The 26278-nt window shown below is 39.3% G+C and overlaps 2 protein-coding genes across 5 annotated transcripts in view; both read left to right on the forward strand.

The window, feature by feature from the left end:
• Nucleotides 1-1679, forward strand: part of LOC123972407 (tripartite motif-containing protein 16-like) — a 4701-nt gene extending 3022 nt beyond the window's left edge. Inside the window, exon 2 of the mRNA XM_046051906.1 lies at nucleotides 7-1679. Coding sequence (XP_045907862.1) covers nucleotides 7-1008 — 1002 coding nt within the window. The 3' untranslated portion in view covers nucleotides 1009-1679. The remainder of the gene's footprint in view (nucleotides 1-6) is intronic.
• Nucleotides 1680-5986: 4307 nt separating this feature from the next.
• Nucleotides 5987-25164, forward strand: tmem71 (transmembrane protein 71). Of its 4 annotated transcripts, none has more exons than XM_046051941.1 (13): nucleotides 5988-6054; nucleotides 6651-6869; nucleotides 10009-10096; nucleotides 10642-10694; nucleotides 10838-10899; nucleotides 13977-14022; nucleotides 14973-15182; nucleotides 17545-17816; nucleotides 19191-19385; nucleotides 19794-19860; nucleotides 20145-20206; nucleotides 20611-20660; nucleotides 20757-25164. In XM_046051941.1, the coding sequence occupies exons 5-13, from the start codon at nucleotides 10869-10871 to the stop codon at nucleotides 20778-20780; spliced, it is 957 nt and encodes a 318-aa protein (XP_045907897.1). In that variant the 5' UTR covers nucleotides 5988-6054; nucleotides 6651-6869; nucleotides 10009-10096; nucleotides 10642-10694; nucleotides 10838-10868; the 3' UTR covers nucleotides 20781-25164. The 4 variants fall into 4 exon arrangements, with proteins under 4 accessions (XP_045907900.1, XP_045907897.1, XP_045907898.1 ...); XM_046051942.1 differs by having other exon boundaries at nucleotides 10642-10689; XM_046051943.1 differs by having other exon boundaries at nucleotides 10013-10096.
• Nucleotides 25165-26278: the final 1114 nt, after the last annotated feature.

Here is a 26278-nt window from a genome sequence, read left to right on the forward strand (position 1 = left end):
GTGGAGGCTATCAATGGCTCTGCTGATAAAGCAGTGGAGGACAGTGAGAAGATCTTCACCGAGCTGATCCGTCTCATGGAGAAAAGACGCTCTGATGTGAAGCAGCAGGTCAGATCCCAGCAGGAAACTGAAGTGAGTCGAGTCAAAGAGCTTCAGGAGAAGCTGGAGCAGGAGATCACTGAGCTGAAGAGGAAAGACGCTGAGCTGAAGCAGCTCTCACACACAGAGGATCACAACCAGTTTCTACACAACTACCCCTCAGTGTCAGCACTCAGTGAATCTACAGACTCATCCAGCATCAAGAAACGTCCTCTGCGCTACTTTGAGGATGTGACAGCGGCTGTGTCAGAAGTCAGAGATAAACTACAGGATGTTCTGAGTAAGAAATGGACAAACGTCTCACTGACAGTGACTGAAGTGGATGTTTTATTGCCACATTTACAACCAGAGCCCAAGACCAGAGCTGGATTCTTAAAATATTCACGTGAAATCACACTGGATCCAAACACAGCTTACACAAAACTGTTGTTATCTGAGGGGAACAGAAAGGCAACAGGAATGAGAGAAGCACAGTGTTATTCTAGTCACCCAGACAGATTCACTAGATGTTGTCAGGTCCTGAGTAAAGAGAGTCTGACTGGACGTTGTTACTGGGAGGTGGAGTGGAGAGGGGGAGGAGTTTGTGTAGCAGTCGCATACAAGAATATCAAGCGAGCAGGGGGAGCCATTGAATGTGAATTTGGACAAAATGACAAATCTTGGACATTAAGGTGTGACAAAAACGGCTATAACATCTTGTACAACGAAGTCCAAACTCCCGTCTCAGGTCCTTGGTCCCCCACAGTAGGAGTGTACCTGGATCACAGAGCAGGTATTCTGTCCTTCTACAGCGTCTCTGAAACCATGACTCTCCTCCACAGAGTCCAGACCATATTCACTCAGCCTCTCTATGCTGGGCTTCGAATTTTAGATTTTGGAGACACTGCTGAGTTTTGTGAACTCAGATAGTCAGAAGTTATTTGAGGGAAAGTAGGTTAAATTCTCTGTTTTAATCCTTAAATTTAATTTGTCGTCATGTTTGTTGCTGAGAGCTGATTGTGGCATTTCTTCACTGCACAGAGGTCACCTGTCAATCAAACATTATGGGTGGTACTTTGGCATCTTCTCATTAGTTGCTGTGCAAATGTTTGAGTTTTTTTTAGGTGGCGCTCAGGGACGTCACTAGGATTGAAAGACGGGGTATGCATAACTTGTGCTTGAGAAATCTCTGCACTCGCACCTTTTACTTACTTAGACTGTTACTGTATTAGAACTACAGTTATGTCAACAACCAGTGAAGAACCCAAGTTACTGTGTTACATGGGCGTCAACAAACGACAAATGTGGGTGGGTCCTTCTCCAGGAGTTTTTTTATATATATATATATATATAGCCTATATATATATAAAGAGAACAAGATGTGATGTTCTTTAACACTATTTTATAGAAATCCTCATTGCTTATTGCTTATATGCTATTTTATAGCTGCTTGGTTCATTGTTTTGCTCCAAACTGCATTTCGTTGTGTTTTGTATACAATAACAATAGTCTCTATCATGATTCCTGAATTCAAATTTCAGGTTTGTGTCTTGAGGCCTTCCCCCTGAAAATTTTGAGCAATAAACACTTAATTTCCTGCATTCTGGTGAATTTTTCTGCACCAATTTCTGTCTTTCCTGCATCAGATATTAGAGGAAATATTTTTATTTATGCAAAGGGTAACTCAAAATTCAGGTGGCAGAGGACAATTCAATTCAATTCAATTTTATTTATAGAGCGCCAAATCACAACAACAGTTATCTCACAGCGCTTTTCATAAAAGAGCAGGTCTAGACCATACTCTATGATGCTATTTACAGAAGCCCAACAGTTCCCACCAAGAGCAGCACTAGGAGACAGAGGCAAGGAAAAACTTCCTTTTAAGAGGCAGAAACCTCGAGCAGAACCATGACTCAGGGTGGGCGGCCATCTGCCTCGACCGGTTGTTTGGTGTGAAGGAGAGAGAGAGAGAGAGAGAGGGCAGGAGAGGAACAGAGAGAAAACGAGAGGGATGGAAGGAGAGAGAGAGGGGAGGGAGGCAGCCTACACAATATACACACAGAGGTACAGACAGTAAAGGTGATGTTGCTATAGACTAAATGAAAAATGGCACAGATATTTATAGTAGTGTTAATGATAACAATCGTAATGTTAATGATTATAATAACAATAGGACTAGTAACAATAGTCGTTGTAGCAGAGGGTGTCGAGCAGGAACACGGGGGCAGCAGGTGACCCGCAGCCACAGATCCAGACTCCAGAAACACCTGCAGGAAGTGATAGGAGGAGAGAGGAGAGGGACGAGAAAGCACAAGACTACCAGAAAGGGGAGAAGTTGTGTTAGTAACATGCAATAATGGGATGAGGTTGCATACAGAGGGAGAGAAAGTAGAGGAGAGAGGAGCTCAGTGCATCATGGGAAATCCCCCGGCAGTCTAGGCCTATAGCAGCATAACTAAGGGAAGGTTCAGGACTCACCTGAGCCAGCCCTAACTATAAGCTTTATCAAAGAGGAAAGTCTTAAGCCTACTCTTAAATGTGGAGATGGTGTCTGCCTCCTGAACCCAAACTGGAACCTGGTTCCACAGGAGAGGAGCTTGATAGCTGAACCCTCTGGCTCCCATTCTACTTCTAGAGACTCTAGGAGCCACAGGTGCATTCTGGGAGCGCAGTGCTCTGGTGGGGTAGTAAGGTACTATGAGCTCTTTAAGATAAGATGGTGCCTGACCATTAGGAGCTTTGTAGGTAAGAAGAATGATTTTAAATTCTATTCTGGATTTTACTGGAAGGCAATGCAGAGAAGCTAAAACAGGAGAAATGTGATCTCTTTTCCTGGTTCCTGTCAGAACACGTGCTGCAGCATTCTGGATCAGCTGAAGAGTCTTAATGGACTTTTTCGAGCAGCCTGATAATAAAGAATTGCAGTAATCCAGCCTAGAAGTAACAAATGCATGGTCTAGTTTTTCTGCATCATTTTTAGACAGGATGTTCCTGATTTTCGCATTATTACGTAGGTGAAAAAAGGCGGTCCTTGAAATTTTTCAGCAGTGTGAAAGTGAAGGCTGTAGAATGGAGTTAACGGTAATTTATTAGAGCATTCTTCAAGGATTTGATTGACGATGCTCTGAAAGGTGAACAAACAGATGCGCTGAATTTCAGACAGTAAAAGTGAGTGGGTCCAATAACATTGCTCTTAAAAAGTGGGTGGGTCTTGTCCCACCCACATACAATGGTAATGTTAGCTTTTAGACACATCAACGCTAAATGGGGGGAATTCACTTAGGCCACACTGAGTTCTTCTGTAGGCTGTGACTTAAATGCTACCCAGCCGCTCATGTAAATGTGTGATAAGGTAAAGTCGAATTCCCCTGTCTCTTAGATAAGTTGCAGATTCAAAGGATGCTATTTAATTACACTAATTACTGTTACTGCACTGTGGATTGGTTCAATCAGAGTGTTTTTTTGCTCTGTAGTTTGGTTTGCATACAAACAAACATTCAAAAGTTGTTGATAAGGATCCTATTTAAAGTGACTACTGTCTGAATTTAATAACCTGATGGTGGAAGGAATAAAATATTTGGAGTAATGATTACTACGTATATATATGGATAAAATTTTTGTATGGTTACTTTAATTTAATTTAATTATGCAACATCTACATATTTATTTAATTTATTACAGCCAATGAATGCAGAAGAAAATGTCTGTTGTTAGAAGAAAACAAAACAGCCTATATTTCCTTGGACCTGTAGACCACAGACTGACCTGTAGAATACTACTGACTTCAGAATCAGCTCCCCCAATCTCCCACTTCTCTCTCTCTCTCCAACACATTACATACTCTCTCTCTACAACAGTATTAACAGGGACATTATGACATTTAGTTTTCACTGACAACAACATTCTACGGGGACTTATATTGTTTTGAAATAGGCTACTAGAGATAGGTAATATTAATGGCGTTCACTCTACCAACACTAGTGTTTTCCATGGCCAACTAAATATCCCCTTTCCTTTATCTCAGGTTAAGGTAGCTTAAGTTCAGCAAGTAACAGTCACTAACAACAACTTACAGTTTCACTCTGTATCACTCACTACCATGCTCACTACGCTGAATCAATCTTCCTTCACCATGTCTGTGTGTCGGTGTGTGTGTGTGTGTGTGTGTGTGTGTGTAGTAACGTTGCTCTGCAGCTCGGCAGAGCAGCGATGAGCATTCAGGGAGGGGGAAGCAGGTGCTTCCAGGTAAGTGTTTGTCTCCCTGGGTGTTCATAGTGTCAGCTCTTTCCCCTGTTTGAGCGTTCGAGTCCCCACAGATTAATACATTTCCCATGGTTTTATAATGGTTAACTTCCTCCTCAAGAATAGAGAAAATATCTGGGTTGTAGTAGGGGGTTCTGGTGGAGGTATATAGATGACACACATGTAGACATGTTGCTCAGAACAAATCATCTGTTAATTTTCAACTGTATATAAGATTCTCCTTTTTTAATAACTGTGATGAACTGGCTCAGTTCTGATTTACACCATATAATCAGGCCTCCTGAATCTCTGCCTTGGGTTATTGTGGGATTTTTTGTTGATGGTATAATAATGTCAGTGTAGCCGTGAGGACGACCAGTGGAAACATCTTCTCTGCACCATCCTGTAAAACTATGATGTCAGAGTCTATTATCTCGCTATTAAAATCTGAATTTCTGCTCTTTAAACCAAAAGCTGATGATCTCAGACCTTGAATGTTCCAACATGTTATTGTAAACGATTTCATCTCCAAGTGTAATCTGTTCAAAAATTAGACAAACACCTTAAAAAACAAATAATAATAATAGTAAACTAGATATTAAAAAATAATATTAGTAACAAACGAAAAGAAAAAAAAGTGTGAGTGACATTTTAGAGTGTATCATGTGTGAAATACTGTTAAGAATTCTCCTTATATTACTATTCATTTAAAATGATATCCAACATGCTAAACTATGAATTATTGTGATGTCTCTAAGAGTCTCTGCTCTTGCACCATGTAGCTATATGAGGCGAAAGCAGAGCAGGTTTAGCATGTGTAATATGTCTTTGAGTTCACCAGAGGGGGGCGGGGCTGTGGCTCTTCTCACCGCTGCAGCATAATTCAGTCCAATAGGATGAATGCTGCTCCTGTAGTCTTGGTTCTGCCATTGGGATGAGGGGGGGTACAGGACCTCCAGGCTGGAGGGCTCTCTGGCTGGGTCAGTGGCCAGTGTAGTGTTGGCTGTGGGTTGTGATGTTGGTGATGTGGTGGGTTTGGTGGCCTGGCCGTCCTCTCTGACGGCCGTGGGTGGATGTATGGTGGAGGTCTAGATGGTCTGGATGGTCTTGAAGGTCTAGGAGGTCCTGGAGGTCTGAGTGGGGTCTGCATTGTGTGGTTACCCCTTGGAGTGGGGTCCTTCCAAGAACAACATCCTTCAGGGTCCTAGCAAGGGTGGGGACTGCATTTCTGTGCAGGTGTATGTTATCATACAGGCAGTCCAGGTGGAGGGTCAGGTGGCGGACCAAGAACACGTTGGGTTTGAGGGCACAGTCCCTGGAGAGGCTGATATTCACTCTGTGAATGGTGTGGGGGTGGAAATCTCTCCTGTGCAGCAGCGTGGACATGACTATCTTGCTGGTAGGGAAATTGGTGGAGGCTTACTCAATGACTCTCCTCAGAGTCTGCCAGTCTGTCCTGCTGGGACCTTAAGTTGTTGGTGCCTGTATGGATGATGATGTGGCTAGGCGAGCCTAGCTCAGGCACTGTTAACAGCTCCAGGGCTCTCCTGGTGTTGGGGCACCAGATCTTCTCCGTTTTGTGCCTTGGGAATAAAGTCTTTTCATCCAGGAACTTTCCATTAGAGTCCATGAGGAGGATAATGTCAGCCCTTCTGCCTGTGTGTGTTTGTTCAGACTCAGCTGTCGGGTCTGGATGTGGAGCTGTGGTGGTGGTTTCAGGCGTGGAGTTTTGAGGTACTTGGACTTTGCTTTACATTCAGTGTTCTTTTATATGTTTACTCCCCCATGTTTCAGAGGGAAACATTTTAATTTTTGTTCCAGTACATTTATTTGATTCATTTTATTATGAGTTATATATAACTATATATACAGCATGAGACTGTTAATATGAAATATTGTAAACAAATAAAATATATTATATTATTATGAATTTAGCAGTATGTAAAGTGATTAAGATGATCTTCACCTTTACTAGCTGCAACACTAAAGTGATGAACACATTAATCTGTCAATGATTACAATTCAGTAATACAATACAATGTTCATTAATATGAAATGGGACATTCTGCATAATGAGTACTTTAAATTTAAATTTAAAGTCTACTTTAAATACATTTTGATGTTAATACTTTTGAATGCAGGACTTTTACTTCTAGTATTGCTACATTTACTAATAAATGATGAATAGGCCTACTTCTTCCAAACTGATAAACACAGTTTAGTGTTCTTATCTTCAAAAGTGTGCTTTTTGAAATAGCGATATGCCTTTACTTTGAAAATCCTGACCAGAACCTGTATTGTAACTGCTGTTGTGTGTTTTAACTTGTCAGCCGGTGGTGTTTCCTTTGTGTGGGCGAGGCTAAGTGACAGCTGCGGAGCTCTGAGACTCGGATCTTCTGTGTGTTTTTATTCACCCGAAGACAAATTGAAGATTTTAAAAGAAAAGTGGAAAAAGGGGAAAAAGAAGAAGAGTACAGACAGTTAAATCCCTCAGCCAGAAGAAGACTTTTCTTCACTTGCGGCAGAGAAACCTGGAGGAAAACAAACCGGTGAGTTCAGTCCCGTTATTCTTTGTCTGGATTTACACAGAAGAATCTGCTGAGATCAACGTAACGTTACACATATACTGTATATATACAACGAATAGCGTTCTGGACCTTTTTAAGTAACTAACATTATTTTAAAACCAATTTGATTTCATGCAAAGACATTTTCTTTCCAGTTATTTGGTTATTAATAGTGAAGTTTCTTCCTTTATCTGCATTATGACAGATGCAATCTTTATCAGTTTCCTTAGGTGCATTACATATTATAATTATAATTGCAGGACGATACCAAAAGACATACCAGACTTTATCTTGGAAATATTATAGGAATGTTGCTGCTAAAAATAGCGTGAAGCCACAATACGCACAATGTAAGACACTGTGAGTAATATATAATAGAATAGTTAGTCTAATAACTTGAGGAATTAGAGTAATATTGTTGTAAATAATAAAGGATTCTTTAAAACACGAAAGAAAATTTTATAAATTATTTTCTGAGCAGAGCAGCATAAACACTATGTAGGATATTATATTATAGGGCTATTATTACAATTATAATGCAATAATAATAATATTATTAGAACAGTGAGGACTCTGTGAACTCAAAATTAGCAGCACACATACAATAAGTGGCACTAAAGCAATAATAAAAGTATAATACAAAATTTTTAACAACTCATTTGACAATAAGTGCTGTAAGAATTCAATTCTGTGAATCTTAAACCTGCTGGAAGATCCTGTAAAAATATTTTAAAAGACCTACAGAGACCCTGCAGGCAGGGTACTCGTGTGGCTGTGTGTTGGGGATGGTGAAATGGTTTGATCCATTTTTGTGTTTCCTGCTACGCATTTTCCTCCAACATCAGCAGCTCCAACAGAAACAGACTGCTGCTGCTGCAATGGATGCTGGGAAACACAGGCTGGGAAGAGTCCAAAATGAGACAAATGTGGGGAAATTAAATAAATTAAGACATGCCACTATAAAGCATGGAAGGTACTGAGGTTAAATAGTTGGGAAAATCAAATATCAGTTTTGTTTTAGGGTTATAATTAAAAATCTCATATTTTAACCTCACTGAGTATTACCCAATATATTATAGAGTTTGGATGTTTTATTATTGTTAACCAAAATAACCATCTTTTTTCATTATATTGTGAAGTTTGAAATTTTTCCGTAAACTTACACATTATTTAAATTCAAATCTTTAAGCTTTTTTTACTGTTTCTGAAGGTCATGCATGTAGAAAACACAAAAAGCAGGCAGTATATATTTGATGATAACAACTAAAACTCAAGATTGTGAGATTGAACATAATATAGTTTACAACATATTGAAAGGTTGCAACTGCGGTTTTCCAGCCAGTCTCTGTTTACAGATTCTCAACTAGGATTAATAGTCTGGATGCCACCAAACCAAGTCTCTACTCTGTTTTATTAATGAACACAAAGCTCTGGTTTCTTTGCTTGTTCTTCATAATTCTGCAGGGTAGTTATTGTCATACAAACCCGTTCTGAACAGCGAAGAGGAACTTCAGTTTACAGGCACATTGTTTGTTATCCTCCTTCAAACACAGACAATGCTGCACTCTGAAAGTGGCCTCAATGTGTGGAAGAGATTTGTTCTTATTAAAAGAAGGAGAGGCTTTGACTGTTGCTAGTATTTTAAAGTCCACTCAGATATGAGAGGTATCTCACTACAGGGCTCACACGCATACTCAACTAAAAGTTCTGCAATCAAAGTACAGAAATGTTGGCAGCAGACTGTATCATATCATTAGTGATGCATTAACATGTAAAGGGAAGCTACTTTTAGCAACTTTATTATACTGTTGAGTAGTTTTTCTATAACAAGACATCAGTGTGCAGTATAAAGTAAAATATTTCCCTCTGAGATGTAGTGAAATAGAATAAAATCTACATAGTAAAGTACACATACCTCAAATATGTACTTAGGTACAGTACTTGAAGAAATGTACACCACTGGATTTTTTGACTTTGTAGACAAGTCCTGGAAAATTACAAAATGTCCTCCATGAAAATAAATATGTCATATAAATATTGACCTTGAATGCTAATATACTGTATGTTTGGTTAAAATTAACCTTTTTACGCAAATAATATCGAAGTCAGATTGTCACAAAGTGTCTTTATCAATTAAATTCAATTCAAAATAGCTTTATTGGCATGAATGAGTAACAACAATATTGCCAAAGCATCATACATAATACATAAGAACAATCAACCTCATACACTTCATTAAACGTAAAGTAATCAAAGCGTATGTGTTTGTGTTAAAAAAATAAAATAAAAAAAATTAAAAAATTAAAATAAAATACATAAACAAAACAGTAAGTGTGTGTGTGTTAAAAAAATAAAATAAAATATAATAATAACAACATATCTCAGAATGGCTCCATAACCTTTACTCTAGAGCCTCTGACTGCACTAATAACTAAATCACCAGCTGTTCTGTCCTGCCTCTGACTGAGCCAGCCTCTAAACTGTTAGTGTTGTTTTAAATCATGAGGAGCATTTTTCAGTTGAAACAGGGCGATGAGCGAAACACCCCCCCCCCCCCCCCCCCCCCCCCCCCCCCCCCCCCCCCCCCCCGCCCATACGCGCACACACACACACACACACACCACATCAGAGTCTATGTTTGCGGCCCACTAACTGTCGCTGACCCAGTTCATCTGTTCATTTATTCACCAGAACAGACCAATAGACAGCAGAGTGTTGTCAGATCTTTGACTGCAGGCGATCAAGCTCAGAAAGAACACAGATATTCAGAAAATAAAAAGTAAAAGTAAACCGTATTTATGTGACAGATTTTGTAATCTCTTAAATTAACCAGAAATAATAACCACAGTAAAACTTAAAGACAGCTGGTTAACCCACTAATCTCCCTTCGTGGTTCAGGCCTCTGATGTCTCAACATTATCTGGTTTCTTGTCCACATGAAGTCACAGGAAACAACATGTGACTTCACTCGCCACTGTCTCAAACTGAGCCTTCAGGGTTTTCACTGGGACTGGCAGAGTTACAGTTCCTCTCTGCAGAGAAGGAGTTAACAGGAAACATGAGCTCAGAATCACAGCCCCTTTGTTTTCTCTGTTTTCTTTTCTTCTGCATTTTTTCTCAGGCAGCTGCAGGATGTGACAGAACCAGAACACAAAACACTGTGTAATACTGAAGGCCACAACGAGCTCTGAGCGGGAACACGTTTTAAGGTTAGGCTTAAAAAACATTATAAATATCCTGCACTAATTTTGTAGTCTGATTTATATTAACTTGGAGAGTCTTAATTTAGTTAATCCCCTGAGTGCTCAGGCTGGAGAGGAGAACTCCTCTGATCACCTCTGCGGGGATTAACAGAACTGATGGAGCTTTAAGAAGTTACTAGTTACTAGAGCAGATCAGGGAGGAGGGCAGATCTCTGAACAGCTTTTTTTTAATTTATGCCTCTAAAAGAACAGACTGCTCTCCTTTCTCTCTCCTGCCTGGTGACCTTTATTCTGTATTTTTCTTCTTGACTCCAACCAACATTGAAATGTATCCTGCTAACAGGTAGCCTGATTTCTCCTCTTCCTCTCCTCACTGCTGCACTGGGTGACATGTTCCTTCATCACCATCAACACACACACTATTTGGTTTGACTCAGTCCCACATACACCGTCCTCCTGCCCCAAATACTTAGTAGAGCACCACAAGAGGATTCATCTGCCGCTGGAAATAGTCCCCTACAAATGCACTATTTTCTCCTGTTTGTTGATAGAGACTACAACGAGCAGCTGTTCTAGGAAATTACCGAGCCCTTTCAAAGGCAAGGCAAGTTTGTTTGTATAGCACATAAGACACATAAAACATAAGAATAGAAATAGAGACAAACTCGCACATGAGATTTGTTGACAATAACAAAAATGGCTGCATGCTTTTCACTGCTGGTGTTGGGTTTCTGATATCTTTCACAGATTGACAGAAGAAGCTCGGCTGCAGACAAACATGGCCCTGTTCTTCTCCGGGGCCGTTACAAGTACGTCGTTGCATAAAAATACAAAATACAGGGTTACAAGGTTGATTTATTTGTCATTTTATAGCATAGGGTTTTATAATGAGATGACATTTTGTTCCCTTTAAGCTACTCACACAAAGTAAACATTATACACAAAAATGATAAAATTATATACACTAGGTGGGTGGATACATTTTTTAGATCGAAGCAGGGTGTCTGCATACTCCTCACAAACTCTTAAACTGTGTTGCACAATTTCAACATCATGCCGTATCCAAATACATGAATTCTGGAAAAGTAGACTTCCCAAACTGGTCAATAGTAACACAAAGAAAAAGACGGGGAGCCAATGCAGAAAAGTCATTTTGTGCACAGATGCACTGATCCTGCATTGATCAACATATAATTCGAGATTTTCAAGAAGCCGTAAAACCCAAGACCAACACAGTCCTTTTCAGAACCTTATATTTCAACATGCCCTCGTACCTAAACGGCAGAATTGGCCAATTGTCAGTGACTCCCAAAACGACGTATATGACCCTTTCCCTAATGGACATACAGTATACTATATGACCGTTGGAAAGTACCGGTCCAGCAACAGGTGCATCATAACGTAAGTCACGTGATGTTGCATGTGGTTTTGGTTAGGTTTAGGCAGCAAAACGACCTTTGCTGCCGTCATACGGCCACTAGAGGCTGGGCCTAACAATAAACATAAAAAAGGGATTGTAATGACCTGCTTTAACAATCGACCCGTATGGTTATTTATCTGTTGAAATATAGATTGTAATAGGGTGTATATTTACTTATTGGGAGAAAACTGGTAGTTCTATGTAAAATCAGACATTGATCACCCCTATATCGCCAAATGGCATGATCCTTGTTTCACTGCGGAGCTTTGACTGTGAGATTGACAGTCGAATCAGGCTCTGCCCATCAAAGCTTCGATTCTTCGACTGTTTGGGGTCAGCCCTACACTGATGAATGCTTTTTTAGACAAAAAAAATCTTCTCTCAAAGTCCACTTCCTCAACACATAGGCAAGTAGCATGGCTAAATTAGTTATGAATTTTAATAAATGTATGAGAATTAATACCCAATTATAAATTTTAATAATTCATAAAATCAAAAAAATATTCCTCGTTTCAGGGCACCACCGGAGTTGTTATAATCCTAGAGTCTCTGGACCTCTAGGTAGCTTTTAATAATTATACAATTATTACTAGTGATCAGTTCGCTAATAATCTTAAATCAGTCAGTCAGTCTCATATCTAAAGGGTCAATTCTCTTGGCAGGGACGTAGAAATAGGCAACACACACAGCTCTTGATTATATTACAGTGAATTTATTCTCTAACTAATGCGATATAAAAGGGTGGTTAAATAAAGGGAAAATAAACAATGGCTGAACAATGAGAAATGGAGGTTCAATTGTGGGAAGCATTTGACTCATACGGCAGAGGAGAACTAATGAAAGTAAGCTATGAGTTTAGGAGTTAAAAGGAAATATTACCATTACGGGACATCCTTGACTACAGAATGTTTATTAGGTCTTACGGCTTGTCGACGGCCTGCTTTGGCCTGTTGCTGGTCCCACGCTAGCTGCCCGATCCTGGCTTTTTGCTAGAGATTCTCCGGGGTTCTCCGTGTCTGACTGAAGAAAACGCCTCCTCCGTCTGGCAACTCGGCTGTTTTCAGGTTTCCTTCGTTGCCGCTGGCGAGACCACGTGGCTTGGTCTGACCTCGGTGAAGTTGGCTTGACGAAAAAGCTTAAAATGGAACTTGGTCGTTCCTGAATTAGTCCAGTGTAACTTAACTGACTGATAACTTTAACAAAACAAAAGAAAGAAAGAAAATAAAACAAACAGAGGGGCAGATCGATGTCTCGGCACTTTGCGTGTGTAGCTTAAAGCGAACAAAGGCCTGTTGCGCTGGCCGACTCTTAGGCGTTGCCTGGCGAGGCGTCCACAGAGCAGAGCGGAAGACAAGAGCACGAGGGGAGGAGAAGAGCAGAGAGAGAGCGAGAGCGACGTTGCGTGTCGCTCTTTTGTTGCCTGGGGCGTGGTTCCCCAGAGGGCGTTTCAGGTTTCCCAAGGGACTGCCTTTCTAAATTTAATGTCTAAAAGAAAAGAAATCTATTTGCACGTATTATAATCAAACATTTTCCACAATCAAACCTCAATGGTCGAACAGTTGTACCGTTCTAAGTTAAGCATTTGGTAACAGGAAAACAGTTGTCACATTATTGGTCAGGATATTTATACATTTAACGGGATTTCCAACGAGGGTATGTAATACTTATTTCGTCCACTTGGGGGAGCTCAGGTTACATGAGGAAAGCTTAGATTAATCCACGACCATCTCTCCTTAGGAAATGGGGAATTCAGCCTTAAATTCAAGCTGGATAATTTTAACAGATAACATTTTTGATAGGCTGTTCAGGGAAATGCTAATCGCTGGTTCGTGTCCCTTTTGTCAGTTTAACAATCAGTCACTGCGTTATCAGCTTCGGAATCAAAAAGGTGCCAGTTTTATGGTCAGGGATAGCACTTAGAGAAAGCAACTTTCCCAACCCCCTTCCGTTGGGGTCTCTTCAGCAGTCTATTGAAAGTTGATCTTTAACCCCCCTGCTCCTCTCTAGGAGAGGAAAAGAGGAATTTGGAGTAGCTCCAAATTTATTTAATATAAAATGCACAAAACCACACCGTTGTCACACTACAGGCAAAAAGCCCATTCCATTCGCAGTGGAAGACAGTGAGATGCAGTTGAAAGCTCTGGAAAGGTTGACATTGGCTGATGCCACAACTTTTTAAACAACCTGAAAAATTAATTTAAATTTCAATCTGTAAAACAACATCACTGGCTGTCACATTCCTGCAGAGTATTTATTAGCATCACATCACCTCTGTTCAGAAGAGTACTTTTACTCATGTGGTTTCCCAGGCAGACCTCAGGAATGTTCTCCAGCTCTTCATACTGATAAAAGTCTTTATTTAGAAACAGACTCGGCTTTACAGAACAACCTAGGACAGACATGTTTCATACGTGTGTGTAGGTTTTCACCTGTTTGTTGACTCCCATGATCTTATCTGTTGTTCAGGTTCACCAATAAAACGAAGGCTGCGGGCCAATCACTCCTGTCAGAGGTAAGAACATCTGCTTCTTTTACCTTTTCAGGACGGCGTGCCACAGAGGTGTTGGGTAAATCAGTAAATGCTGGTTTGTTTTCATAGCAATAACAAATGAGCCGCCGCTGCTTTGTGCAGGTTTAAGGCCGTCACACAACAAATCCTCTCATCTCATTTAAATGAAGAAAGAGGCTAAATGCATTAGATTCCTTTTCTGGGCAGATCTGACTGAACTCTGACCTGCAGCTAGTCTGAGAGAGAGTGACTTCAACATCTGTATTGGTCATGTGAGGGTTGGAAAACTGCATACTGGCAAAACATTACATCCAGTTTCCCAGTTGTAATTACATCTTTGACACTGAGGTGAACTCAATTCAGAAACTGGTAATTGTTTAAACTCCACCATGACCTAAATGCAGCAATAGACAAGTTGAATGCAAATGTTAGTTCAAAGCACAGATGAACCTAAGTACAGCACGTTAGCATGGTAACAACAGTTGGGTGTTTACATCCTGATGTTTAGCATGTAACATCTACCAAACAAAGTTCTGCTACCTGACCTTACAGATTATCAGGTTTGGGTCCAGCTGGGGCCCTTATGTTACGTAATTCTTCGCGCTCTGATCATGTTTATTACAACAATTCTCTGTGCAAATTGTTCTCAGTATATAAAGTGTGGTCTGTTGAGCTATCAGTCAGTAAGAAATGAAATAAAGCTAAAATATAGTGGGTACTGGACAGGTTTGGGTCTCAAAAGGCCTGTGCAGAACTTTACTTTAACATACATGCAGACAGCATGTTAGCATGATAACATTTCCTGTGTTAGCATGTTGGGAATAAAGTGCAGTATATGCTGACATGAGTTTGATAGTGTTGGATGACTTTTAATGTCCCCAGTGTCTTCCAGATCAGTGACTGGTTTATACTGGTATGTATACATGCTGACCTCCTGTCTGTGTCTCCCTCAGCCTCGACCTGTCTCTCCTCTCTCCTGATTCCTCGTACGTCTGTTACTCGTCTGTGGATGGCGGTGATCCGTGCTCCTGCCGCCGCTCTCCGCGCCTCCTCACCAACGGATACTACAGCGTCACCGAGGACAGCTTCACCTGGGATGACTACGGCAACGTGTCGTTGACTCCCTGCAAAACCAACGTGTCATACAAGGAGAACCTGGTCAGGTGAGTGCAGTTTAAAAAACATTTACAATACAGTTCTGATTACAAACTTTATTTGTAAATATTCTTTAAAGTCCGAGTGAAACTGTTCAACAGGCAGGACAGTTTTAAAAGTTTATTTGAATGTTTTTCTAACATATATTAAAATATTTATTATGCTTGAACTTCACATGAGCATGTTCAGATAGTAAGGTTTATATCAATTAGGATAGCTATGAGTTACCGCTAGGCGGACGACATACATACATAAAGTCAGTGACTTAGGTTTAGGTACTAACATTTCTGATGGTTATGGTAAGGGTAGAGCTAGCACACTAATTTCTAAAGCAAACATTTATGTTCATCTGTCCAGCAGGAAGATTCTGCTCTCAAACTGAGAGAGGTTCTTTGAAAGCATTTTTTTGTTGTAAAGTTTTAAATTTACCAAAATGTAAAGTCTGGTTCCAGACCTCTGAATCAGCACCCGTATCTCAGATTATTTTCAATTATGTGTGGTGTTGTGTTCACTGACAGCTTTTTTCCTAGTTGAAAAAGCAGCTGAGCCAATCAGGACTTTGTTACAGGGATCAAAAGAATGTTAATCTTCCAATGGCAGAGAACAACCATTTTATCAGCCTTAAGAGTTAATGATTCTCTGCAGTTGTTGTTTTAAGACACATAAAAATTCTCTGCTTCTACAAGAAGGTGCAATTAACTAGTTACAAATTCCTCCCTCATGTAAAAATCCAGAATCTCTGAATACCGCACGCAAATATTGTTCATTTCTGATGTTTAACAAAAACAGTCTGACAAAGAAACACACACACACACACACACACACACACACACACACCTCTCTTTGTAGTGATGAGGTCATTCTCAGAAGCCAATCAGAGAGAGAGGTTCAGCACATGTTGAGCAGGTTTAAAAGCTGCATATGACTCAGGTTTGACATCTGCTGTGTTCAGGAGCCAGAGTGTGATGTCAACCGGCAGGGTTGCTGGGAGACCCTCGTGTTATTGAAACCTCATCATCAACATTAGAAGAGTTTCTTTGTTCTGTTGATGAACCTGCAGGTTTACTGTCTGTATTAAACTCTGAATATTTCATTAAAAATCTTTGTCATTTTAATAATGTAACTAACTACATACAAATATAAATGATGTCAGTGTTATACAAGAAATCTCACAGTTGAAAACAAAAACAACACAACAGAGGCAGCTAAAAGGAACCAGTACAGACCCCGTGTACCCATTACATACACATGCAGATATACAAACATACCAATGTACACACATACAGTCGTATGCAAAAGTTTAGGCACCCCTGAATATTTCCATAATTTTCATTTATAAATAATTGGGTGTTTGGATCAGCAATTTAATTTTGAGCTATCACATAACTGAAGGAGACAGTAATATTTCAGAAACTGCTGATCTACTGGGATTAAAGTTTTTCAGATGGTAGTGTCAGAATTTGGCATAAACAGCATGAAAGCATGGATCCATCCTGCCTTCGATCAACAGTTCAGGCTGGTGGTGGAGTAATAGTGTGGGGGATATTTTCTTGGCACACTTTGGGCCCCTTAATACCAACTGAGCATAGTTTAAACAAGACAGCCTACCTGTATTGTTGCTGACCACGCCCTTTATGGCCACAGTGGACCCATCTTTTGATGGCTACTTCTAGCAGGATAATGCGCCATGTCCCAAAGCTCAAATCAACATGTAGTATGTTGATATTATGGTGTATTAGTAGGTTTAGTAAATCAAAGAATCAAGGTGTGAATCATCTGAGCCACAACCTCCAGAGCGATAGCACATAGTGGTTAGTGAAACAATTTAATTTGTTCTTATTTGTTAGAAAATCTCCTGCCATTCCTTGTTTTATGTGATAAAATAAACTATTTATCTTTGGGCGTTGGATTTGAAGCTGTCACCTGTGCTTTTGGCTGCTTTTAATGGACATTTTTCAGTATTTTCTGACATTTTATACAAAAATTAGTCAATTGAAACCCACCTGCATGTGTTTTTGGTGTGCCAAAGAGGCATACATTTAAAAAAAGGTACATTTAACAAAGTATTAAGCAGATTAATCTATAATGAAAACAATCGTTTATTGCAGCCTTATTCTGTTCTTCATTTATAAAACAAACTTTTAGAAAAACTTGAGATAATTAACTTATATTGCGTTTATTTAATGGACACATCAATAAAGAATAAATTACACACAATGATGATTTAGTGAGGGGAAAATGAGTTTATAAGGGAAACTGGGGGAAAGGAGGGTAAAAAGAAAGAAGCAAAATTAATAGCAGTTAAAATAAGTCAGAAACATGACTGAGTCGAACATCAGGATCATTGTTCTTGTGTTTTTGACTTCTCAGGATTTTCCGGCGCAGACGGAGGCCCCGCAGTTCTCTGGCTAACTTGCTGAGTGACGTGACGGAGAGCTGCCAGTCGTGGCTGGATGAGAAAGTCTTCAGAGGCGTATTCAGAACAGGACAGAACCAAAACCAGAACTGGGATCAAGACCAGGACCAGGACACGGTCCAGGACTGGGCTAGGAGCAGCCAGGAAAGCCTAGTCCCGTTCGACGAATCATCCTGGTCTGAATTTAACAGCACCAAGCTGGACGACAGTCTCAGCTTCACTTATGGTGAGTAACAGAGGAGGTTTCAGTTCAGCCAAATTACACCACAGTTCAGTCCAAATTTCCAGATCCACCGGCAGCCCTCATAAGGACTGTTTCTACAGCAGAAAGGTTCTGTTATTATATATTTTGCTGCTGTTTTTTTTTCTTCATCGTGTTGGAGTGAGCTGAAATCTCAGACACAATTAAAACCAAAACTTCTTTTAGGAGAACGGATGATTTGCTCTGTTAGTGCTGGTTTCAAACTGGTCTGTTGATGCCAATACGTCAGTGCAATATCAGCTGATATTCACTCAAATTATCTAAGATTGGAGATATTTGGGGCACCTTCTTGACCTTTGAACCTGGGACTTTGTAGTTGGTTGCATGTTAATCCTTTTCAATTCAATTAAAACTATATTTTCTGATCTTTCACTTAAATTTAGCTTAAAATACAGGATGCTTTAACCTCCTCCTCTTCATCTCTTCTTCCACCTCACAGGCCTCCAAGTGGTTTAGTCTCGCGTTTCTAATGTGAGGCAACAACAGAAAGTGTTCATTTATTTATTTTTATAATGTATTTAAAAGGGACAGTGCACATTAATGAACATATCAGATTTGACCAATGTAAATATACCAGATTTAGCCAGAAGTTTATTTTTCATCTGTAGTTTTCATTAACATGGAGCGACCAAGCGGGAAGCTTCCGGTCTGAGAAGCGAGGCCAACGTGGAAGTCCCTTAAACCTGCATTCTATTGAAAGACCAGCAGGGGGCAACTCCACTGGTTGCAAAAATACAGCATAATGTTCATTTAGTAAATGATAGTCCCATTTAGAGGAAAATAGACCATAAAGCAGAATATGCGTCAGGGCGGGACTATCTGTGACCTGTCAATCAAGCTAGAGTGATTGTACTCATGGCACTGTGTAAATTTACTCAGTGCCATTGAAAAGGCTTATTATGAGTTGGCTGTTCATTTTCTCTGGTGAGTACATTTCGTTTTAACCATGTTTTAGCTAGACAAAATTATCATCCCATTATCATTATCACTATCCTTAGACTTTTGGTGCTCATGGTTTCATCCCGGTTAACGTGAATTACAGATGCACCTAGGTAAGCAAGTAAGCTAGCTTCAAATGGAGCCGTTGGCTCCACCGTCTCTTCCAAAAATGGTCACGTCTGTTGCCCATAGTTGCACAAAATCAACATGGCAGCGCCCTAACGGCCAAACTCGAGGCTTCAAAACAGCAGTCCACAAACCAACAGGTGACATCACGATGACTACTTCCACTTCTTTTATACAGTCTATGGGAGCAACAGATTAACAGTATGATATCAACATGTGTGAAAACATCTAAAGGTTTCCCAAAGAGTCACACAGTTTTTTTGTCTTTTCCAGACCACACTGAGATCCCGCCCCTTCCTGACAAAGTTGCCCCATCCTCAAAGCTGCTCATCCAGGAGGAGATTTGTTCTGAGACCTGTCAATCAAAGGAGCAGTTCACCCAGTCACTGGGCGGCCTCTCTGAAGTCCTGCCTCCGTCACCCTTCTACACCAACAGCTGCTGCTGTCAGGCCTCACCTAAGCCCGCAGGTGAGCGCCAACGCTTAGTTATTCATTCATGTTTTTGTTGTTGGTTTGAATAGTGTCCTGTGATGGGGTTAATGCTGTTCTTCATCATTAAAAGCTTCTAAACAAAATACAAAATAGCAACCTAAATCAAAACATGTTTTTATCTTTTTTAGTCCTGCACTGACCCTACTGTGTAAAAAACTACATAAATAAGTATATGTACATAGAAGAGATGTTGTCAATGTCTAGGCTAACTGAAATTCTGATTTAAAAATGCATTTAAAAAGAGGTGAATTCACAGATCTTTCAGCCCCAGACATCACAGAGGATATCTGAGATGTTGGCTTGCTTGTTGTTTTTATTTTCTTTGCTGAGGTAATATTTCATTTAATCAGTATTCTGGTTGTTGTGTTTGTATTTGTGTTTCAGGGTTAACAATAAAGGCCCTTCTCCTTTTCATCTTCACCATCTTCATCTTCACCGCTCTATACTCTGGGTAAAACTACATTTGTATTTTATATCAATTAAAACAGGTAATCTGCGTACTGGCCTGGTTCAATGTCATTGGCTGAGACACATGTCACGCAAGTCAGAAAGTCAGGTGATCAGTTAGGAAATCCTGAAACTGGAGTTCACATTCTCCGTGTTCCTGTTACGTCAAAGTTAACATGTGACTTGAATCCTCAGTCTTAAAAATTGGATCTTTTGTTTGAGCTTCAGGTCTTCAAGGCAAAATCTGTTTTATTGTTCTGGAAAATTCCCTTTTTTTCTTCCCTGCAGGTGTCTCTGGTGGAGCGCGAGTGTTACTTCGACCGTGTTCATGATGATCACAACATTTATGTGTGAGTAAAACAAACAAGTTCGACTGAAACATTACTATAGGTCAACATTATGGATCTGTGGATGAAATCTGCTCTGATTGGATGGAGCTTTCAGCCTGATACCCAAAAACAGAAAACCTGCAAGGAAACATGTGGTTTGCATTCTACATTAATAAAATTTTTCTAAATGAATTCTTCATTTTAAAATGACAGTGTTTACCTGACTTCTAGTATGATCGTCTGAGACTAAATTCAAGGGGAAAATGAAACACCTTCCACAAAAGACAGAAAATGTTGTATCATATTGGTATTGCTAACTCAGATTAGACAGAATCTAACTGTCACACTCAGACATTTTGATAATAAATTTACCAAATTAATAAGGTGTCTTGTTAAAACATTTCTGACGATCCGGTCTCTTACAGTCTTGATGAAGTCAGGGCCGATGGGCGAGTGGAGGAGGGCGAAGACGGAGGTGAGTCCAAAATCAAACAAGTTTCACTTAATTTTGTTGGCACAAAATAGCAGTGAAGAAATAAGAGTAACCGCTTCTAATTATTCTGTTTTTCAGGATATCACATCAAGAAACGAGTAAAAGGAGTGCCAGGAGGCAGTTTTTTGATGTTTTCCACGTGAACCTGGAGGAGTGACAGAAAAGGTCTGATGGGACACAGTAGAATATTTTACATTTCACTAACTGTTTGCATGTAAGTTGCACTTAAAGGACTTTAGTTATGCTGAGCTCCGGAAAACATTTTACAGCAACACCTGATTGAAGCACTTTTTGAATGTAAATCTTTATCCAAATATGTTTTACGCTGTTAACTGTTTTTAAATTAAATTGAAACTGACAAATCCAAAGCAGAATGCCGGGGAAATTAGCATGGTGTTGCTTCCAGGTTGTTGACAGGACTTCCTCAAACACTTACTTGTGCTAATGCAGCACTCGACTTACGACTGGGAGACGTTTGGAAACGTTCATGTTTCTTCTGTGCTAAATGTTGGAACTATAAAAACCTTTCACCAACATCATGTCTGGATTTTCCCGTAGTGTAAAAGTTGAATCAGTGTGTTCCTGTTTAAAAAGCTGAAGGAGCTCATCGACATGGTGACATGAGTTACAGTAGTTTAGCAGGTATGAAGATAAAAAGTATCCATATCAAATATAAAACACCCAAATGTACCTGATGTATTTTTGAAAAACCGTAATTGTATCTTTTATTGTTAATATTTGAACTTGGCTTTTTTGGGCTGTCCAAAGTGACTAAACATCAGACTTTACTTGTCTGGAGAACAAATTCAGGTCCAACAGCAAAACAAGTGGCGAGCGTCGCTGTGAAGCCTCACTTCTATTCCAAATAAGAGCTGTGACTTTTTCTAAATACACCGTTCTAGTTCATCTAAAATTGTAACCACAGAAAGAGAACTGCCATTTTCTTTCCTGAGGACACGGAATGAAGAGTTTTATTCCAAAATGAAATAGCCACAATTAAATAAAGACACAAAGCATAAAATCTTTTTGAAGAATCATGTTGTCCTGCTACATTAAAGCTGCACCAGCTCAGATTTTATTGTGATCCGGCAAGTGTGGGGTTCCAACTTTGTGCAGCCGGAGAAAAGAAACTGCGGCCGCTGGACTAGGCACCTGCAGCTGCCTTGCTCCTGCGAGGTTTTAATGTCATGTGACATGGTGAAGTTTTGCAGTGCCGGCGAAACACAATTTCTAACCAGCATGCCTTATGTTAAGTCTTCAGCGCCGCATGAAGCCACGCACCTAATATCACTTGATTGATAAGTTGATGGATGGGGCCATGTTGCGTTCTGCAGATACACGTTTCTAAGGCTTTACATATTCTTACCTCATTCTGATTGATTTCATACTGATAGTTAAAACTAATCAGACGTGGAGACGAATCTAAAATGAACTTTATAAATAAAGTCAGAGAACAATAGTTCCCTTGTGCAACTTTAAGAGTAGCAGGTAATACACCTCATCAATCTTCTGTATTTGAAATGTTACATGATATTCAGGTTCCCAGTTGTTCTCTGCAGCTTTTTGTAGTAAAACTCTTAAGCTGTTAAGTGCCTTTATATCAGCCAGCAGTGCAGAAATACTGAATAATACAGGGATGTGTTTAATTTAATGCCTAAAATGCTGCTGACACATTTAACAGACCTGCTCCAGTGGGGAGTGTTTGATTTAACCTGCATGGTGTAGCAGGTGGGTGGAGTTTACTGCATCAGGAATATTTTCAGATCTAAAAAATCTATATTTTCTAATGTATTTGGCTGTTCACACATTTGATGCCTGAACAAATGACTGTGAGGAAAAGTACAAAGCAGATTTACTTGTTTCAGTAACAACAAACTCCTCGTTTCAGCTCAACCTGCTGTTGCTGTGTTGTTCTGATGGGTGTCATTTCAAACTCTGGAGTGAGCCAAGATTTGGATCAATCAGGAGCAAAACACTGCGTCATAGCAGCTGAATTCATCCAAACTGATTAGAACTTAGCACCTTCCTGCCAGTAAACGTGGGTCAGTGTCTGTTTTAAAGTCTATGTGTGAACACAGCCGGTCCTGTTTTCTGTGGGACAAACTCCACCCAGCTGGCATCACAACTCCTGTATCAGTCAGGTCCTTCGCACAGTCTTACTTTGAAACAGGGATTGTACTTTCTGAGGGAGCAATAATTCCAGAAAATGGAAGAAACTCAACTATGAACTGTGTTGAGCTTTAAAACCCTAACCGTGAGCAGGGAGGAATATTTTGGGAGAGAATCTTTCCCTGAAGGTCATATACAAACAGTTTGTATTGATCGGTTACCTCTCTGTGACTCCTGTAGGAGGAAAAGAGAAATACATGTTTTCATCAGGAAAAGAAGTGTGGCTGGAAGCCGGGATGTAAATGTTCAATTCAATTCAATTCAATTTTATTTATATAGCGCCAAATCACAACAACAGTTATCTCACAGCGCTTTTCATAAAAGAGCAGGTCTAGACCATACTCTGTGATGTTATTTACAGAAGCCCAACAGTTCCCACATCGAACACCAGTAAATGTAAAGAAAACAAAGTACTGTATGGCATTATAAGGTTTTGACTTTATAAAGCTTTTCAAATTCGATCATGTTTGGGCCTCAAACTACGCCAAGACTTTTAGCAAACCTGAAGAAGGGAGAGGTGAGATGTGCTTTGTTTTCACTGACAGCACAAATCAACTCTTTGAGTGAAATTTAAATGTTTTCATGTGTGTTTTTGTGTAGTGGACTTTTGTCCATGTTGACCAGAGGAGCAGAGAACCTTTTATCTTTAGTTCTTCATGTTCCAGATTGTCTGAATGGATTAGGATAATATATATATAAAGCTTTCTTATGTTCAAGTTGTTGTGATAATCATACTGCATCTATGTCATAGAGGAATTACAGTAATTAACAGTTTCTTGAATCTTTTTCACTACCATCCATCTCACATGTCATAAAGGTGGCATCAAATCTGTTACATGAAGGGTTAATGTCCAGCCACACCAGAAAACTACTGGGTCTACTACTACTGTCTTTTACCTGTGAGTACACCATGTCTCTGTTGTAGAAAAGTTTATACTCAGACAGAGAAAGTTAAATAAGCTTATTAGCTGGTGACACGCAGCTAATAATCCTTCCCCAGCTCTGTCAAGACAGCTTTCTGTTAGTCAATGGTGCAAATTTGCAGGTCCATCAAAGATGAACCTGCTGCGGAAAATAAGCTTGGATTAACTAAAGTCCTGAAAGAGAATCTGCTGATTGTGGCTATATACATTGAAAATAATTGATTTCACTGTAAAATTTTGCCTTTTAAATGCTGGTGTGACTGGACCTTTAAAGGAAAATCGGTGTGTTTTATTCACTCAAAGTGCCAAATTTGTAGAAATCTGATGATTCAACAATGAACACAAATCCATTTATATTGCTGATATTTGTAATACAGCTCTGCATGACTAATTACTTTTGATATGAACAATTTTCAAATCACTCTGTGAAATGTGACAGATCATGACCTCTGCAGCTCCAAGAAGCCTTTCAGCCTTTTCTAGCTCCTAGTTTTGGTTTTATGGCTGAAAATATGAGCCAGCTATTTCCCACAGGAGATGGTGGAGACTAAACTAGAGCTAAAAGGAGAGTGAATATTGGACTTGGATTAATGAGGTGGTTACAAACATCACTCCAATGGTATGATAATGTTGCTGGATGATGTGTTACATGTCTATTTTTCTGCCCCCTGGTGGCTAAAAATGTTAACGCAGCATTAAATGATAAAAGTTAGACATGCATCAAGTTTGGCAGTTAGTGATTTTTTTTTCTTTTATATAAACTTTTATGAGGTAAAACATGGAAAACATTTAATATAACATTCTCTTGGATGAATCAAACCTTTAGCTTGTTTGTGTTGTAATGCAGCTACTATACATGGTCTTGTACACAGGGTTTTTTTTCTTCCATTGACTGCACTTGTTTCCAAAGGTGGAAATGTGATACTATGTGACGGCACTTATTATATTTGTTTTATAATATGTTTTTATTCAATTGTACTGTTTTCATGTTATTAAAGTCTCTGAAAGTTTATCCCCTGTTCTGAAAACTGTAAAATTAAACCAGAAACGATGCGCAAACTAGATTTAAATTTGAAATTGACACCCAAAGAAGATACAAATAATGTATTATTTTACAAGATACAAATAATGTATTAATCACTGTGACAAATTTGCTTCCAAAATGACACAAAGTGTAAATCACTGTGTTTCATTCAGCTAATTGTCTTATAGAAACAGTAGTTTAGTGATTTGGATCATGAGTAGTAGGCCCTTTCTGCCTGTTGATGGCCCTGCTTTTTAAGATTTAATTTTTACAGTATTTCGCATGTTATCAGATTTACCAGTTTCAGTGAAAATGTTTTCTCAAGTTAAAGTGAATATTTATCATCTATTAAACCGGTTATAAAGACAAACCGTGTATTTGTGTATCTCTTTATTTCAGTGTGGTGAACAAATTAAGATCAGTTTACAGGTGCAGCTGACAGGAAACAAACTCCCCTCCTGTTTCAGCTGATGGACATGCAGACGGGTAATACAGATGATACACTGAAGCTCCTGCTGTTTATTAGGATGTTTAAGAAAAATTGCAATGAGGATTTTTTTTATAGTTTCGTATTACAGATTTTGACAAAATGTCTGAAATGACCCTTTTTCATCAAAAATTTGAAACTACACTCCTGATGCATCATGATGGTATCCATGGAGAAGTTTGTGAGGGATGTTTTTTGAAGTATCATTATTTTTTAATGCAAGTTTAATGCTTTGTATGGGTGGATACCAGCAGGGGTACAGGAGGTAAAAAAAAACGTGATTTTTGTAATTAGATTTTGAACTGACCGTTTAAGAGGAATCCAAAAGAGGAGAAAGACTGTAAACCTTCAGTTAAACTAAAATCATTAACCATTTAAATTTTTCCCCATAAAACTTTTATGTTAATAGCCCGGGCTGTTATTTGCTTCAATCCCTGAACTCACCCTGCCTATATTTGGGACAGGCGGCTCTAAGGTCTATAACTCTTGTTCAGCAAAGATGGTAACACTATTAAACTATTTATTCCAATCAGTAGGATAACACATCAATAATAAATCATTAATTTGATCAAGCTCTGAGAGACAGCACATCTAGGCCAACCTCAAGCACAGAGAAAGAGAGAAAGAGATGGAGAGTACAGGATTAAAGTCAAAGGTTACTGTAGTTATTTCAACTTGGATTCATTTTTATTCAAAATCATTTAGATTCTTTTGATCGGTGGATCTATACAGATTACAGGAATGGACACACATTTTTTCATCTCTCTTTACCATGCCAGTAAACCTGAATAAATTAGACTTTGGTGCTAATGGTTTCCATAAAATAAACTGAACAATTGAATTGTGAAGAATCAAATTTAAAGGTGTGTAGCATGTTGACACTGACAACATTTCAACATTTATATTTGTATTTGGGCTCTAAGCAGCTTAGAAGTAGCTCAAAAAGGCAACCAGGTGGGCTTTAAGAGGTTTTGTACATGCAAAGAACTTCTAGAAA

The sequence above is a fragment of the Micropterus dolomieu genome, linkage group LG06, assembly GCF_021292245.1.
Source record: "Micropterus dolomieu isolate WLL.071019.BEF.003 ecotype Adirondacks linkage group LG06, ASM2129224v1, whole genome shotgun sequence".
Taxonomy (NCBI): domain Eukaryota; kingdom Metazoa; phylum Chordata; class Actinopteri; order Centrarchiformes; family Centrarchidae; genus Micropterus; species Micropterus dolomieu.